Source organism: Poecilia mexicana, unplaced genomic scaffold, assembly GCF_051168715.1.
Source record: "Poecilia mexicana isolate PSO_F unplaced genomic scaffold, ASM5116871v1 scaffold_2, whole genome shotgun sequence".
Taxonomy (NCBI): Eukaryota; Metazoa; Chordata; class Actinopteri; order Cyprinodontiformes; family Poeciliidae; genus Poecilia; species Poecilia mexicana.
In genome coordinates, this window is record NW_028263371.1 from 4519287 (window position 1) to 4538529 (window position 19243).

A 19243-nucleotide genomic window follows, 5' to 3' on the forward strand; every position below is an offset into this window, starting at 1 on the left:
CAGTCTAATGTTGTTGCCTTTGCTTCACTGGTCGCTCACAGGGTGATACTCTTGAACTGGAAGGATACGCAACAATGTTTTATTTGTTGGGTTATGTGATTATAAATGGAAAAGAAGTGTTCAAATATGGTAACGGAACATATGATGAAACTGGACCCTCAGCAATCATGACTTTATTTCATGACATGAAACAAAGTGGAAAAAGTCTATGTCTAGTTGTTCTAAGTTCACATGATGGTACATTGAAAATTATTTAATGAGGAAAAAAAAGAAAAACATCACCCTCCTCCTGCTACCCCACATATAACCAATCACATACCGACTTCCTACTGAGGCCCTGGCAAAAAGAAATCAGGTGATATCTGGTTTAGGCAGCCAGTTCGATCTCTCTTGCTGCTTTTTGCTATTTTCAGCTGTTTTTCACTCAGAATCCACCTCTAGGCTCAGATACTGTCTCCTTATTCCCTGGCATGCTGGAAGACATTTTCAGTGGGTGGAGACACCCATCACTCCATGACAAGTTGAGCAACATGGACATGCAGTTATAAAGTTGGAATCTAGACGTCAAAACCCAAACTTGTTCTGCACTCTCCAACAGTGACGCATGTTTAAACAATTACATGTCAGCTGCATGATTGAGCAAAAATACTGATCTGATCAATGAAACTTTTTTAAATTAAAGTTTGAGTTTCACTAATTACAAGCTGTAACCGAGGTGCAAATTGAGCTTTTCAATTTGAGGTAGAGGCGAAAAAAAGAATTTTGAGTGCAAGTTTTGTGTTTTTATATGTTTAATGAATGAATGATTTAAAAAGTGGATAATTTGAGCTAGAGTGAGTGAAATATTGTCTACACTTTAAAAAATAGACTAGACCTTTAATTTTGTGCTTATTCATAACCTTCAAACCATATACTAACTTCAGTGAAATAACAAATATGAAGTGCTAGAGTTGGTCAATTTATTTTAAAACTTTATCACATTATATAGATTAATTACACTTAGATGGATGCTAGAAAGCCTTTATTTATGCTAATTATGATGATTTCTACGTACAGCAAATGAAAATACGACATTTTAATTTAGAATGTTCCATCAGACAATAAAAAACATATTTAATACAGAAATATGGGCCTTATAAAAAAAGATATGTTTTTTTAGGATGTTATTTCTAAAGGTAATTTCAATCCAACAAACATACAGTCATATCCAATATTATTGAATATGACTTTACAGTATTTTTTTTTAAGTGCTTTCATTGTATTCACCACATGGGGGCAGTCACTCCTAATTGACTGGACATATTCATAAACAACAAAATACAATTAGGCTAGAATACACAGATTTGATTTTTTTTTTTTTTTTACATTGTGGTCCCCCATAGGCAGTGTCTCCCTGGGCAAAAACCATATGTAAAAAAATAAACACATTTTTAAGGATTTGTTCTGAAAGCATAAAATTCTCATTCTCAGTTGTACATTTACTCTCAGCTGTTAGCATTTTCATAAACTTTTTCTCCTCCTTTGTATTGTTTATTACAAATATATTTTTAAAGGGGAAAATGTGTGTGTGTGTGTGTGTGTGTGTGTGTGTGTGTATATATATATATATATATATATATATATGTGTGTGTGTGTGTGTGTATGTGTGTATATATATATATATATATATATATATATATATATATATATATATATATATATATGTGTGTGTGTTATATGTGTGTGTGTGTGTGTGTGTGTGTGTGTGTGTGTGTGTGTGTGTGTGTGTGTGTATTAGAGATGTGCCAATCAGATTTTTTCCTGCCGATTTCGATTCAGATCACCCACGGAGGTCATCACGGCCGATCACCGATACCGATCACATAATTATTATTTTTTTAATCGTAAGCCCTACCGGTTACATTATGTAGAAAAGGAACAGTGAATTCACCTTAATTTAGACAAAAACTTGTTTTTAATAACTTTTTCCAAGAAAAAACAAAACAAAACAGGCTTTGTGCAAATTGTACTGCTATTGATAATACTACCTTTAACAGACTGATAACATATGAAGGCTCTGAAGAGGCTAAATAATGCAAAGAGCCAAAATAAAACCTCTCAACATTGCCAAAAAATTCAAGTATAAAACTTAACATTCAAAGGCAAAAACAGGTTCCATTACAATAAACAATCCAGAGTTACTGAATGAAAACTTCCTGATAGCATGGCGGCTAGCTGATTACTGCTAGCTCTGATTGGCTGTTTCTGACTGAGCGGAGTAATTATGCAGATCAGGGAGGAGATCGATTATTTTTTTAGAGATTATCTGTCTCATGTTATGACAGCGAAAGTTTTAATACGTATGTAAAATTTATTTTTTAAGTTAGATGCTGCAGCTTTAATCAGAGATTTGGTGTGAGAGTCACTACCAGGTGTAGCAGAAGCGAAGCTCCATCTGTGAAATATTACCACCTGTAGCGTAGCAGCGGTTCAACAGCGAGAGCAGAACCAGCGTCTTACATCACAGCTCGAAGACTTAAATAATTTTGCGGGTTATTTGTTTAGCTTTCTGACTGTCATGCTTATCCGGGTGAGTGTTTGTAGCTGTGCGCTGCTTTACCTGCCATCTGATCCTCCGTATGTCTTTTTTTTTTTTTTTTACTGCAGTGAGCCTCGATGTCGCCAAACTCCGTCAAGTATGACAATGTTTTTATGCCATATTAGATTCGTCGTGTTGATGCATTTTGACGTGCTTCACCCCGAGGTAATTTTCCGCCGCAACACGCAAACGTCCCCATTCACTCAGTGCGTTATAGTTCCACATCGCTTAGGATTTGTTGCTGCGAAATGAGATGCAGGTGATCGGTTTGTGTGATCGGCAACAAGAGACCGTGATCGGCGATCACAGATCATACACTTTACATGGAAATCGGCCGATTATGATTGGTGGTCGATCGATCGGCACACCTCTAATATATGTGTGTGTGTGTGTGTGTGTGTGTGTGTGTGTATATATATATAATATATATATATATATATATATATATATATATATATATATATATATATCTATATCAGAATACAGGATTTAAAAGTAATAGGGACAAAAATTGTCCAAATTAGTTTTAAAGCTGCCAAATAAATAATGATATAAGCTTTATTACTTGTTGACTTTTAAACAGAAGTCTCCACCATTTTACCTAGAGACTTCTCTGATTGGTTGAAACACATGCATCGCCGCTGTGGGTCTGATCCCCAGTGATTTACGGGCTGCTGATGACCTGCTTGATCCAGTTGGTCAGTCTGGTGATGCGGGTGTAGACGCCATAGTAATCTGGGCGGCCGCAGCCTTTGCCCCAGCTCACCACTCCGGCCAAGAACCAGCGCCCTGACGGCTCCTGGCAGACCAGGGGTCCGCCAGAGTCCCCCTGGCACAGACAGTCACAGAATTAAAGATGGAGAAATATCATACAAAAATCTTCATGCTGTCTAAAGAGGTAAATTAGTTATTATTATTATACAATTTTATTATTATTTGTAATACAGCTGAATTTCATTGTGGAATACTGCTAGGTGTCTTTAGCGTTAGTAGAAAATAAACGCATATCAACCTGTATCTTGTGACAGATCACCGTAACCGAAACAATGTATTTTATATATTTGTACCGTACGAAGTTATTTATACCCTTTGAACCTTGTCATATGTTGTCAAGTTACAAACAAAGCTGTCATAGTTTTTATAGTTATTAATGACACAAATAACTGTATAATAATGAATTAAGAAAATGAGAAAATGACACAATTTTCAAAAAATTTTGCAAATAAAAGTAAGAAAAGTTAATTCAGTCAAGACTTCCTAGAGCCATCTTTATGTTTTTTGAGGTATGGTTGAAACCAGATAATAACATAAACTGAGTAACAACACACATATATTTTTTTTCTTAGTGTCTGAAGTGAAATCAGACCAAACTTCTTTTGCTTTAGCTTAGTTAGAATTACTAAAATTGCTTCAGTTTGGTAAATGCCAGAAAACTTGGCAGAAATATTTAAATTAAAAAAAAGTTTTTTGTAACGTTCCTCGAATTCAACAGTTTGGAGAAGTTGTGGGAATCTCTGAAAAGGCGTGTGTGAGATTGGCGGCCTACAAACAGCTCCACCAGCTCTTTCAGGAGGAATGAGCCAGAACTCCAGCTTGAGGAAGAAACCCTAGAAGGTTTGACCCAAAACATACATTTTAAAAGACAGCTATCACTGATACTTACCAAATGTGTGTAAAAGTTTGAATTTGAGGAAAATTACTAAAGAAATTCTACGAAATATTCTTGGTAAGTTTTCTGTCATTTAGCAAAAATACATTTATTTCAAACAGATTTTGAAAACAATGAAGCTGTACAATTGGTAAAGAATTGTAAGTAATTTAGAAAGCAACTATAAAAGTAAGACATGGAACAAATTTCCATTTTCTTTTTGGGAAGTGGGTACATGGATAGATCTGTAAAGGTGTTTGCATATGAAGGAGAACGTTTCACTTAGAACATTGTTTTAAATCAAGCGTTTTTACTTATTCAGTTGCCAGTGGACATGTTTCTAATTTCTGCATGTCACCAAACAGATGTGTGTCTGTCCACCCAATGTTACTAAAACTTAGTCAAAACAACAAAATGTACAGAGAGGAAAAAAAGTTCCTTTGATCAGAAAAACAGAGGGGTTGTGTGGTTCACTGCCTGTAGTCTGACATGCAGTTTTTCTTTGCTAACCAATGCAGATTGGTTAGCAAACACTTAGTGTTATGTTATGTTTATATGTCTGTACCTGACAGGCGTCTTTCCCTCCACTACGATAACCAGCACAAAGCATTCTGGGAGTGACTAGGTAGCCGTAAGAGCGAACGCAGGCTTCCTCGCTGACCAGGCGAACGTCCACTTTCTGCAGAACATTGTTGGCTCCGCCTGCAGGGGGTCAGAGGTCAGACATCAGGATCACTCTGTTATCAGTTCCTTTTTTTCACAAGAAGCATGAAAGACATTGGGTTAAAGTCATTGCTAGTGCCCACCTACAGGCGGCAATATTTCTTATTTCTACTTCCCGTCTTCCTCAGCCTCACTGGAAGTCAAGTCAAAGTCTGTGATCGATGTGACGAGTAACAAAAACTCATATTTGCTTTAGAGGAAATATAAAAATTCCTTGCAAGTATTTCCAAAATAGTGCCACAAAATTTTTGATTTTCACTTTTTCGCAGTCAAAATCACTAATTTTGTGGCGCTAATTTAGAAAGATGTTCAACGTTATTTAATCTTAAGTTCTTATTAAATGCAGAGACGGCTATTTATTCATATTTTATTAATACATTCTGCCACTAACGGCCCTGTGAGAACATTCACGATCTTGATATCAAGCAAAATAAAAGTAAATTTGGCATCCTACCATGCAGCATCTCAATGAAATCAAGGATCTGGGCTTTATGTCAGAATTGGTCTCTTCATTTCTTAATTCAATTTAGTAGTACGTTTTACGTCATTGTCGTGTCACCCCATCCAGTTTTACTTCAGCTTTAATCTTTTCCAAGATTATCTCACATTTTCCTCAAGCGTGCTCTGATACACATTGAATTCAATGATCTTTCCAGACACTGTAGTATTTTGGTTTTGCTTCTATTCGTGGGTCGCTCTGCTTTCTTCCCGAGACCTCCGACCTGTTGGCCAGCTCACCTCCCTCCCGCTGCGCTCCCCAGCCGGTGACCCAGCAGAGCAGGCCCGGTTCCAGCTGGTGGGTGGGCGGTGGCAGGCAGGCGGGCCGAGCGTGTCCGGTCAGCAGTGCGTATGCGGGCCGGTCCAGCTTCAGCAGGGCCAGGTCGTAGTCGTGGGACTCACTGTCATAGTATTGGTGGAGGTGGATCTGCTGAACCCGAGCCACCTCCTCTATGGAGCTGCTGCGGTTCAGCAGCAGTTTACCCAGATACACCGTCCACACCGAGGGGGAGTACACACTGCAGCGGGAATATCAGAGAGAGGGTAAAGGCCTGTTGTCATGGTGATAAATATTCCAGGACCATAAATCGTCACAGAAGTTATCGATAAAACATTATATTACTGTTTTGAGACAAAATAATACATTGCATAGTAATGCAAGAGGACATTCTCAAAGATAATTAAATTTAACTTCTAATGATCATTTAACACTGGAACCGGAAGATGTTTTATATATCCAAAATAAATAAATTAAACAGAAATGACAAATAAAATGAAATATTAAGTCTCTGTAAACAAAATTGTCCTTTAAAAAAAGGGCTAGTTGAGACCAAAGCATTAGACAGAAGACTTTTTTCATCGAGTTTTTGGTAGAGAGAAAGAGAAACTGGAAACATAATGCAGAGGTGGTGGAGGAGGCTCATCTTTACACAGATTATCTGTCTCATATTTCACTGTCACAACATGGTGACAGTTTGAACACATATGGAAAAATATATTTTTGTAAAAGTTACTAGTACAGCTTACACACAGGCAGATGAGCTCAACCTTTTCACAGATTATATTATCATATGTCTCATACTGTCATGGCATAATGATAATTTTAACAAGTAAGTAGAACATATTTTTATATATAAAACTTGCATACTGCAGCTTTAATACATTTTTAATTTTATAAATGTATTTATTAATTTATTAGGCTTTGCATTTATGCTTTGTTAGAACATGACTATATTCCTTTCTGTGACCTGAACATGATTCCCTAGGAAGGGTCCAGTGGATTGAGCAAGATTTTCAGCTGGGGGCCATATACCCCACCGAACCTCCTTTAGGGGTGCCACTGTGTTCAACCCTGATTTTTGATCCATATCAATCAAACAAACTTAAACAGTACAACTCAAAAAACTTTTAATCCTTCCCAAGAAAATTTTAAAAAGTGTTAATCCTCCTGCAAAACATTGCCGTAATTCTTTTGGGCTGCATCCCGGTTGAGCTGTTTTTGAGAGACGGGTGCAGATAAGAGCAGAAATGCACTCACTCACATCGCTCCCTCACTCACTCTGAGACGGTTTTAACTCCTACATCCTTATCCTTATCCATCACTTGAGCCAAACACAGAGGGACTTTAAAAGAAAACAAAGAGACGATCCTGATTTAGGCAACAGGGAAATGAAAGGGCATTCTTCAAAGTGTAGGCAGGGAGTGAAAACATGACATTTGCAACAACAAAGCGCTTCGGGTTGTCTGTTTGCTGTTGGCACTCGCCTGTCGTCGTAGAAGCAGTGGGCGGCCGACGCCACCCACTGACTGGAGATCAGTGCTCCTCCGCAAATGTGGGTCCCTCGCACCTGCAGACTTGTCTGCCAGGGCCACTCCCCCTCTAAGGCGTCACTGCCCCCGACGATGCGGGTGGAGAACTGTCTCAGGCCACATTCTGGACATGGGCAGACATTGAAAAAACACCTTGAAATGTATTCCTGCCCTCTAAACCTTTCACATTTTGCCTCGTCGCAGCTACAAACTTCTTTTAAGAACTTAATATAACAAAAAAGTAGAAGATAACTGTATTTTTCATCCACTTCACAATTGTGTACTTTATGTGGTTCTATCAGCACGTCTTAATAAAACAGATTGGTGTTTGGTTCTAACTTGAAAAAATGTAAACAAGTTTGAGAGACATTAATGCTTCTGCACCGATGCACACCCTTAAATCCTCAGATAACTCAACAGAAACATCTCAGCGACCTAATTCAAAATGTGATGGATTTATTTATTAAACCGCAAGGTAAGGCCAAGTGTTGCATTGTTCTAATACATGGGGGCTTTTAAGCTCTGACTGCATTTCCTTTATGGCTGCTTTCAAGCATTTACATTGAAGGAGCCAGCCTTATTTGGAAATGTTTACTCAAACAAGTTATAAAGTTTTCATGAGCAGAAGGTGGCGACTAAAATGGTTGGAGTTACTCCATCACTATGAACTCAGTAACATTTAGAGTTCAGCCTTATATTTTCCTAGTGGAAGGTTTTAAAGCTCTTCCACTGGCTACATGTAGCTTAGAGAATAGACTTTAAAATACTTCTGTTAGTTTATAAATCACTGAACTGTCTAGCACCAGCATACATTAAAGACCTGTTGTCATGGTATCAACCCTTCCAGACCTCTCAGGTCTTGTGCTTCTGGTCTGTTCCACATCCCCAGAACCACAATCAAACACAGAGAAGACGCATTCAGTTTTTATGAACCACAAATCTGAAACAAACTTTCAGTTTTCGGAAGCTTGGAAACTGCAGTTCCAAGGAGGAGCTTCGTTCTGAAAGGCGGAGCTAGGTCCACCCAGGCGTTTCGCACAGCTGAATGGTTGCCAAGGGAGATCAAAGGATTTCTCAAACATGCATGAAAGAATCAAATCAACACTCCAGGTATGTTTTTAACAAAAGAATAACATAGCATGATGTAAAGCTCAAAAAAATATATTTTTACATACTACCCCTTTAAAAGGAAAACAATGAATAATATTTAGTTGTAAGAGTATGATTGATTGGTCTACATGCAAAACAAAGTGCTACCCTGATAATATCCACATAGTAATTATGATAAAACCCAGATTAGTTTATGGAACTTCGTCTGATCTCACCGCATCGATTCTCATCCGAGGCGTCGGGACAGTCGGTGACTGAGTCGCACTCTGGGTTCGGCTTCTTCAGGCACGTCCCATCAGCGCAGACGTAGGTCATATCTGTACACTCCACTCCTGAACACACAAACAGGCACACACTGACAACCCAACACTGTTCAGGAAATCTAACGTGGAGAGATTTTGTAACTTAATGTTTCACGTCTAATTAACACAAGCAGCTTGCTTTGAATTACTTCACTGCAAAGATTAAAGGAAAGGGAGCTTTTCTTCATGCTCCTTCTAATGCCTGTGTGTGAGTCTTGGAGGTCAGAGTGTTACCAGCAGTGCAGTTCATCTCGTCGGAGGCTTCAGGGCAGTCTGGGTGTTGGTCACACACTTTATAGTAGTCGACACACTGACTGTCCTCGGGGCACATGTACTGTGCCACACACACTGAAACACATGACAAAGTATCGCTTTGCACATGTCTTATAAAACATTGCAATAAATTTTACTTTTGATTAAAAATTAAATAAATAGATTTTTAAAATAAATACATTTGGTACTGTATGAGGTGCCGTTTGCACAGTTATTTGAGTTACTTAGCCTGTAAGAAAAAAAATTGACTTTTTTTTTTTCAAAATCATATTCAAACCATGTTATTTATTCATTTATAAATGTGACCATTTCAAACTACAAATATTCAGTTAGCAAGGTAATTATTTAGCTATAATAAATGTTTAGCCAACAGACTAAATATTTATATTGAAGTCAAATATTTAATTAGCAAGAAACATATTTAGTTAATCATCTAGTTAATCATTTAGCTCCAAACTAAATATTTAGTTATTAAACTAATTATTTAGCTTTATAAAATAAGGTAAATAAGTACAAGTAACTTAATAGTTTGCTTGATACTAACTATTAAGTTAGCAAGATAAATATTTTGTTCACCATATTAATATTTATCTCCATATAAGTTAACTTCAAACTAAAAATTTGGTTTAAAGTTAACTATTTAGTTAGGAAGACAAATATTTAGGACAACAGTGCAGGGCATTCTGGGTAACTATAACCAAATCAAATGCATGATGCTAGCGCTAGAGGGAACAATGTAGCATTTCTCTTTTGTGAAATACAAAAGAGAAGTGCTCCAACCCGCTAATATCTGACCCTACTCTATTTTTGTTTACATTTTGCCAAGCAGGAAGTTGCGCTCAGTGTCATTTTTGGAGGCTCGTGTGTCATTTCCTTCAGTGGTTTTGGGTGCAGCCCCACCAGAGGCGAGGCAAACAGGAAACAGTTTTTTGAAAGAGTTTGGATCGTTTCACACATGGCAGTGTGAAAGTGAACCACACCACCTGAAAATTTATCAAATGTTGCAACTTTGATCCCCAATTGAACCGAGTCTACCGGATTATCAGGTGTGAAAACACCCATATTTAAAATGGAGGTAAATATAAAGTTGGTAAGCTGAACATTTAACTTGCTTTTTAGATATTTACTTTGGTGACATTTATAAATCAATGAACTAGTTATCAGTAAGTAATAATAATACATTCAACAATTTGGTAAGCTTCACTACAAACACCACAATTTTCTGAGATCTGTAATATGGAGTTTTTAAAGGGCATCTGGGTCCTTGGGCCAGCTCTCTAGAAATGGCAACAAAACGGTCGCCTCTGTGTCGAATATTTCAGTTATAGATTTGACGGTGTCTAACTGTTTTCCCTTGTTGAAAAGCCTCGATGACATATGCACTTATGAATTTAAAATCTAAACTTCGTACCACAGTTCCTCTCATCCAGTCCATTGGAGCAGTCCTTGATTCCATCACACAGGGGGACACAGAGTCCGCTCACAGTGCACAGGAACTGACCTGGACAAGCTGCACACACAGAAAACAAGAACAAAAACTCACGTTGGAGAAAGGGTCTCTTCTCGGGAATCTTTCCTGCATCCACGACTTACGGTCGGAAAGGTTAAAGACACTGTAGTGAACCTGAAGGCCCGGCCCGGTCAGCGACACCTCAGAGGTCATAACGACGGTGGTTGAGTTCGTGAGCAGGGAGAGGCGTTCGCAGTACGGCTGCAGACCTCTGGTACCGCACATCCTGAGAATTCAACCAGCATCGATTCTTTTATAATGACAAAAAAGGCACAATGTAGAACTCAAACATAAATGTTGCCATTTGATGCACTGAACCAGATTTTAGCAAAAGCTAATTTGCATCTGCAGTACCTTTGCTAGTTGCAAAAATGGATATACAGTAATAAAATTAGAAAGAAAATACAACACTATGAGTTATTTTCTATTCACAATACACAAACACACATTGTACAGACACACACACACACGCAATCATGCGGTTAATGTTCACATACCTGAGTGGTTTTTAACAACCTACGCTAGACGATATGTAAAATGAAAATCATATATTTTTATCCAAATAGATTGATTAAATTTTTGCCTCTGACTGATCAAAATATATTCTGTAGATAAAGATGAGAATATGAAACCTGCAGGTAAAAAAAAAAAAAACCTGTAAAAAGATCACTAGATGTATTAAGATGCTTTAGTGAGACAATAGTGCCACCTTGTGTTCAGACAACTGAAAGTCCCCTCACTTGAGTCTTGTAAATGATTTAAAAAATATTATTTAAAAATATATCTGAAGTTGTAGTTACAAAAACGTATTTTAGTTGGGAATGGGATTCAGTCAGGCTTTAAAGAAGTTGTGATATAGTAAATGTTTTGACACATGGACATAATTTAATGTGATTACAACTAAACTGAGATGCACAATGTGAAAAATATAGTTAACAGAAAATTTTTTGTAATGTGTACTGGCCTTTTAGCTGCCACCTGCATATGTAGTCTAAATGGAGGAAGAAAAACAAAGAAGTGGGCCTTAACCATAAGCCTGCCTTTTAACTTCAGCGGTGCAGCACCTGGACTTTACTGAAATAGACCTTTTTATAAAGGAACAGAAATATTTATGAAGCCAGACGTTTGTTTTTTCTTTCACTGACTGTCTAACATTAAAATACACATACATTTTTCTATTTTAAATCACTTAGGATTCTGTAAAGTCTTCATATTATAATTAGATTTCTGTTTGTGGTTTAAACCAGTGGTTTAGTTGAACAGTGGAAAAAGAGGGCCATCCAGACTAATTGTAAAAGACCATACCTGCGGTTCTGGATGACCCACTGACCCTGGGTGCAGGCTTGGTTGTAGCTGGCTCTGCTCAGCTCATAGCCTTCAAACTCCAGAGCTAAACCCAGCGCTGCACCCGGCATCTGAGAGAAAACAGGAAATGGGGTTTATTTTACCGGCTGTAACTACATGTTAAAAGAAACATTGTAGAGGTACGGATGGAAGGGACTCTGACGATGAAAGTCCAGGTACAGTTGGTGTTCGGAGGGTAGAAGCTGGGGAAGAAAGGCGTCTGCAGAGTCCCCTGCACCCCCTGTACTTCCTTCAGCTGAATGGAGGAGATGCAGTCTGAGAATACCGAGCAGAAAAAATCTGGGTTATAAATCCGTTTGCCCTTGCAGTATGAAATTCAGGAATTCAGCTGCATGTGGTTTGCTAATGAAAATGTGTACTTAACAAACTTGTTGTCATGTTTTTTTTAATGACATTGCGTGAAGGAACTTACTCGTGATGTGATTTTAATCGCTTATTCAGTGGAAAGACTAATTCTGAAATTTTGTTTTTTTGACAGCGGAATGTTGACAGCGTTTTTCGCACGTTTGTAATGGAAACACAGCTTTTGACTGCAACATAATAGCAGAATATGTTGCTTTTGAAAACTACACCACAGCTGCATAAACAGTATTTCTTTCAGACAGCTTCAGTCTTACCCTGTTGGGGCCAAGCTTGTGCAGACAAAGAAAATGGGTCCTTGTAATTGTAAAGGCCTTTTTTCCAAACCACTGTCATCCACTCACTGGATGAGAGCACGCGCACCACGTCTTCGTGTCTGCTGCAGCCATACATCCTTCAGTAGAAAACAAAGCTGAAATGTAGCCACATGATTGTTCTCTTTTTGAGGTCATGAATTTTGAATTTCATAGAGCTCAGATCTTAAAGCGATCGAGTTGGTAGTATTTGTTGGAAAAAAACCCAACAACTTACGATGTAATTAGATGGTGATCGGAGGGGGTGATGGAGTCGTACACCACCAGCCGGTCTCGGCACTCGGGGAGCAGCCACTCCATGTGGAGCTCCAGCTGGGACCCAGGGTCGGTCTGGAGGTGCCACAAGCAGGAGGGCCGATGTGTTTCAGGGCCGCGCAGAGCCATGGGGCTGCTGGACACCACCTTCTGGTAACGGTAACAATCTGAGGACGAAGAAGCCAGAACTTACAATTAATGTTAAGAATAAAAAGAATAATAATAAGAAGAAACCCTTCATTTACCCTTTAAGGGCTCATCAAAAGATGAAAACTAAATAGTGAAAAATGAATACTGAATTATTGCAGGATGACTACCGTAGTGCCATGATATTTGCATTAGTTTCATGCGGTGTCTTTCTGGTACCACACGCTAACACCAAAATAATTTCACAAAATCTTGTTTTTCTTTTCTTTTGAGTTGCTTTGACTAAAAGCCTCTGCTAAATGACCACTTATAAATTCCTTGATAATATTCAGCTGCATAAAACATGGCGGGTATGACAATCTGCCAGCTGTTCTGTCTTCTGTTCTAATTTGTGGTTTTTCACTAAATCAGCCTAAAATTACATCAACCTGCTGCTTGGCTCTTACTTAAAACATTTTTCTTTTATCTGTCATAAAAACATTTATCTATCTTCACTGCGTTGTGAAAGTATTCATACTAATTCAGTATATGAACTCTTTTCACTTTACAGCTAAAGATTTGAGTACATATATATATATATATATATTGGAGATTATATTAACTGATCCAGGAGTCTACAACATTTACAACCCAAAGGGCCATGTTTACTCACAGGCCATCCAAAGAAAACTTGTTGAAAGCAACAAACGACTTCATGAAAAAGGACAACTCATAATTTTAGGTAAATGTCTATTATTGGAAATTTGTGTCATTTTTAAAGAACCACCATTTTATTTCTATTTTTAAGATTTGATGGAAAGGTAAACATGAAATGTATCTTAGAAACGATGGGAAAATGACACTAAAAATAAAAATCCGCATCGATTCCAACCTAATGACAAGAAAGACGGATCTAAAAACATGTTACTTGTGCCCTTAGTGACGCTCGCTATATGACAAAACACCCACAGAGTGATGATAAAATTAACAAATTACAAAGTAAAAAAATGATGAAATGGAAAAAAGAAAAATGTGATACCAAACGAAGATGTCAAAACTTCTACAACTTTGGAGTCGGTTTCTGTGGGGAGGTGAACAAAAAACCAATGAAACTGAAATTATATCAGGAATACGATCTGTTTCACGATCTCATTCATAACTCTGTGTCTCACCAGTAACACACAGGGTAGGGAGGTGGAACAGGAAGCCATTGACGTTTGCCGTCTCCCCACGCTGTGACCTTCCGTACCACCTGAGGCCGTCCTCCAGGCTTCTGGCGACTTCTTCTACTGTGACTTTTCCTACGTGACTGCTGGGGACCGACAGCACTATCCAGAAGTGAGCCACCACACTGCCTTGCCTGCAGGAACACAGACAAGCCTTAAATTAACATAATTGATAATAGAGAAATAAATGAATAAAAATTAACCGCTCTGCAACTCATAAGCACTTTTCACTATTGACTTAGACATCACCCACTGTCAGAGGAGGTGGGTTTTAGGTGTATACTTTATGAAAATGAAGTAAAGTTCAGTCAATTTGGTTTCAGCTTTTATTACTCTAATACTTCAAGAAAAACAGAGGTCCACATACCCAAATGCAAAGACAGTGGTGTAGTTAAAGTATCTGGAAAGAGATGAGGCTTTCATGATCTTCTTTAACTAAAAGATAAAAAAACACATTATTTAACATTCAGCAGCCTTTATTTAATCCTGTGTTTTGAATTGGTGTGATTTCATTTTCACATTTTAGTGTGACCAACTGTGTTTCCATCACAAAAGTGCAAAGATCTTCATCTCTATTCTACTAATATCCGGAAAAACACAATTTCACAATTGCGATGTTGCCATTAAATAAGAAATGGAATGCTATTTCTTCCTGTTGTCTTCTTCAACGTTTTGCCAGTAGTAACATCTGGCTTTTGATCATGTGACTTGTGTGATTCGTAAAAAGTGTTTCCATTGCAGATTTACAAAATACATTATGTCAATAGGCTGATAAAACACCTTATCCTAGCACATTTTTTTTGTTTAATTGAAAAACTTGTTTTGTTTTTCTTTAAGTCGGCATGTTTCCATTTAGCAAATTTATTTTTGTAATTTCAATTTGCGCAATTTTATGGTTAATGGAAACGCAGCTACTGATAAGTGAAAGTAAACAGAGAACATTGCTGTGCTTTTATTCTGAAGGCAGGAAGTGCATTTTGTGCGTCAGTGAATCTCAGAGCCGGTACTGTATGTATTAGTGTGAACCAGTATTGAAAGAAAAGCGTGTTTCCTGCTCACCGTGTTCTGTACATATTTTGCTTCAGTCTTAAACGTTGGGTTATTGTGAGAGGCCAGATCTGCTGAGAAGTTCCTGTTGACGATGGTCAAGTAAGCCGTGTACTGCTGCTGGACACGAGGCTCTAACGTCCAAACACTGTATTCTGTCACATATAAAGAACAAAACACATTAGAATTTAATCCGTACATATGGACAATAAGTTGTTGTCACATTTTAAATTGTTCGGTAACACTTTATTTGAAGGGGGTGAATAAGACTGTCATGACACTTTCATAAACATGACATAACACCTGTCATGAACATGAATAAGCCTTCATGAATAGTTATGACTGTTGTCATAAAGCGTCATTCGGTAAATTATGACGCTTTATCATTACTGTTTAAACTTTACCTTTAATAACATAAAGTTACCTAATTTTTAAAGAGCAATCAGTGATACTTTTATAACAAATTTATATCAGTAATGATTTCTTGGTCAATGTCAAGTTGTCATAACAAAGGCATTTTGAATGTCAACTTTATATTAAAAGTGTCATAATTTACCGAATGACGCTTTATGACAACAGTCATAAATATTCATGAAGACTTATTGATGTTCATGACATGTGTTATGTCATGTTTATGAAAGTGTCATGACAGTCTTATTCACCCCCCTTCAAATAAAGTGTTACGAATTGTTCGCACTTATGTGACATCAGGTCAAAACCCCAACTTTCACTGGGAAAACAAAATGTAAAAATTGTCTCAAATGTTTTACTGAATAATATCTAACAGAAGGTCTATATTATTATAGTCTAACCACTTGCCTTACAGCTGATTGAAAAGGCAGTATAGGTGGATGGTGGCCTAAGGAGCTTCAGAAAAAGACAGTTTTTCACCTTAAATTCATACAATGATAAAGATCTCAGTGGAACTTCCTTTCTTATGTTGGTGTAACGGCAGAGAGACCAAATGATTCACAAGCCTTCATTCAATGACTTACACTTTATGTCACACAGTAAAGCTAAAAGTCTCAATCAACACAGGAAAAACTCCCTAGATTTGTCACTTGTTTTGTTTTTCATAAAGAGTCACTATAGGCGTCTGGACAGTCACTAAATATAGCAACAACGTTTATAAGCAAACAACAGTGCTACTTTTGTCTTGACCACAGCCATGCTTAACCCCTGCCTTCATCCCCACACTTGGTGAATTCATGGGAAGTCAGTTCATCACCAGGTTTGAGATGACTATCTGACCAAAAAAAATTTACTGCTGAGGAGATTTCTGTTTTTTTTTTTTTTTTTTTTTTTTTTTTTGGATTTCAGACATTCGAAAGTCTTTGCTTGGCCAAAGAGGAATAATTCCACTCTGAGAAAGAATCGCTCACCCAGGAAGTACCAGGCCAGTGTGGCTGCGACCGCTATAAGGAAGACGAAAAGGAAGACGAGGGAGGCAAGCAAGCACTTGGAGGTGCGTGTCGTCTTTATATGTAGTTCTTCATTTTGTGTAGCAGCTCCTACCTGCTTAGAACAAAACAAAACAAAAATGACAGTATGTGTGCCCCCCAATATAAATTACTATGATATCTAAACATAAATTTAGATAATATAAAACATGTTTAGCTTGTGTTACGTCTTGGTTAATCAGGGGGAAATACAGATCTCAGGTGGTTTCCCTGTAGATTGTTGCCAAACGTAATCTTAACAGTAAGGTAGCTGCTATTTTATTCCTCTGGGTAACATTTTTGAGAGATAACAATAACAATCTGACTTCAGAAAGCAAGTAAATCTGAGACGCTACAAGTTCAAAGTCATGTTCAATAATTCCCTTGGTTAAGAAAAGATGTGATTTTGTGATATTTTCTTTCCCGTTCCTCATGTTGTTTGAACATGAGGAATGTTCAATTGACACTTTTGATCTGTTTAAATTAGAAACTGCTTTGGTTAAATTCATCAACACTTATTTGCTTAAACAGAGATATGTAGAAAATAATAATAATAATAATAATAATAATAATAATAATAATAATAATAATAATAATAATAATAATAATTTTCTAAAAAACATATTTTTGGATTTCACTCTTATAAAAACAGAAAATTAAAAGAATATGCATATTTATAAAAACATCATTTAATTTCCTCACCATGAATAAATAATGATGTTTTATCTTTTGAGAGAAGTGCAGAATGAAACCCAGTAAATTTTATAAATCCATAAATCTGTGGGATGTTCCAAACTTTCTACTTTTTGCCAAAATCCTTGAATCTGAACACAGAGTTTGTCTGCAACAAGCTTTGGCTTACAGTAAAGACTAAAGTCAAACTTTTGTCTTCCTTCATCCATCCATCCATTTTCTGTACCCTTGTCCCGGTGGGGCAAGGGTACTGGTGTCTATCTCCAGTGAACGTTTTGGGCGAGAGGCGGGGTTCACCCTGGACAGGTCGCTAGTCTGTCGCATGTCTTCCTTTAGTTTGGGTCATATGAGGAACATTTTTAACAACTGGGTATCATCATTGCTTTGGACAGGAAGCAACATTGTTCTTCCTTGTTTGTTGACTGAAGCCATTTTTTGTGCTTCAGCACAAATGATTTCAATTGATGGCTGGTTAACAGGGTTTTGCTTAATTGCAATCTTCCGAATGGGGTGTGTTGAAGCAGGGGAACATCTAAAACATGCAGGTCAGTGTGCCTTGAGGACCAGGGTTGGGAAACGCTGTTTTAAGGAATGTCTTTGAAGATCTCTGCACTGATTTTTTTTCTCCCATGCTTCTTTGCAACTTTCCACAAGTTAAATCTTGATTTTAATGTCGATCATCCCTACAGCACCATTGTTTTGGAGCTGTGGCTATATATTTAAGAACTTGTTTGCAATGCTTCTTCTTTTCTGGCTCTCTATAAAAAAAGGGATTTTTGACAAAAACACCAAAAAAGACATTAAGCTCAAATACTGTTAAAAAAACAAACAACAGAAATTAAAATGTTACTGTTTTAAAGGTAAAAAATGTGTCGTACAAAAATGTAGAAAAACTTATACTAGAAACTGAATATTTGCCTGTATAACTTAGTATTTTCAAAGTTTCTAGTGGTTTTGCTGGTCATCATATTAATTCTAAAAACTTTTTTCATGACTATGCACGCTAAAATATTTTGCAGTAATACCGACTATTAATCTTTAGATGTTTTAAGTGGCTACTCTGATATTTAGCACACATTTCTTTCTCTTATCTTACTCATCTTCAGAGTAATACCAAAACCCGACTCTGACTCATGAGTGGCAGCTACACGTCAACCTGCCTTTTTATACGTGCAAATTTTTTCCATTAAGTTGAGCCATACTTTATTGCATATATGAAGGAGTTCCCCTTTCTAGGCTTCTGTGAAATCGTGTACAAGACGGTTTTAAAACCCCTGAACTCGAGTGTGGCTGAAGAACACATAACAGGAAGGGGTTTTGAGTACAGGAACCTGAAAGTTAGCATGAAACTAAAGCCATGTGAAAGCCCATTTCTCATGTCCTTAGATTTCAATTTACACTTAAAACCACAGCAGAAGTTTCTGTTTCCATAAACAAGGACGTCCGTTATGAAATATGAGGCAATAAAAACTGCATGTTAGACGGCGCGTTAAAGTTTTCTTTTTCGGGGTTTCAGCATTACTGACCTCATTGCTCAGAGTGGCAGGTGTAACCTCCTGGTCACAAGAGACGGACTCCTTCGAGCCGCACCCGAGTGCCATTGAATCACTCCAAGTAACTTGTTGCCCGAGTAGACATTGTAGCCTCCTGGAGGGCTCGCAATTGTTCAACCTTAAGACTCTTATTAATAGTTTTCAGCTTGCAAACAGTAAAAGCTGCTGTTTTCCGCTGCAGCTCCTGTTGTGTTTGTAAGTCCAAAGGTTTCCAGAGATCGGTTGAATTCGGACGTTGATGTCAGGCAGGGCTGGCATCCGCAAAGCTCAGAAAGGCTTTGTTTTATTCCCACACAGCGTTTGGCATCATTCACATACAGCAACAGGAGCGAGAGTCAGGTGCATCGCAGTTGCACTAATGGCATTGCCTGGCAACAGTAAGGTAACCAGTCAACACCCCCCTGCACAGGTAAG

The 19243-nt window shown here is 37.7% G+C and overlaps 1 protein-coding gene across 1 annotated transcript; it reads right to left on the minus strand.

The window, feature by feature from the left end:
• Positions 1–1004: 1004 nt before the first annotated feature.
• On the minus strand, positions 1005–19237 carry tmprss6 (transmembrane serine protease 6). Its single transcript, XM_014990374.2, has 18 exons — positions 18803–19237; positions 16527–16659; positions 15157–15299; positions 14465–14532; positions 14044–14231; positions 13911–13952; positions 12708–12912; positions 12434–12570; positions 11959–12071; positions 11757–11866; positions 10535–10677; positions 10353–10451; positions 8903–9016; positions 8582–8698; positions 7212–7380; positions 5688–5965; positions 4792–4928; positions 1005–3407 (listed from the first exon to the last, which is right to left on the minus strand). The coding sequence occupies exons 1-18, from the start codon at positions 18875–18877 to the stop codon at positions 3243–3245; spliced, it is 2436 nt and encodes an 811-aa protein (XP_014845860.2). The 5' UTR covers positions 18878–19237; the 3' UTR covers positions 1005–3242.
• Positions 19238–19243: the final 6 nt, after the last annotated feature.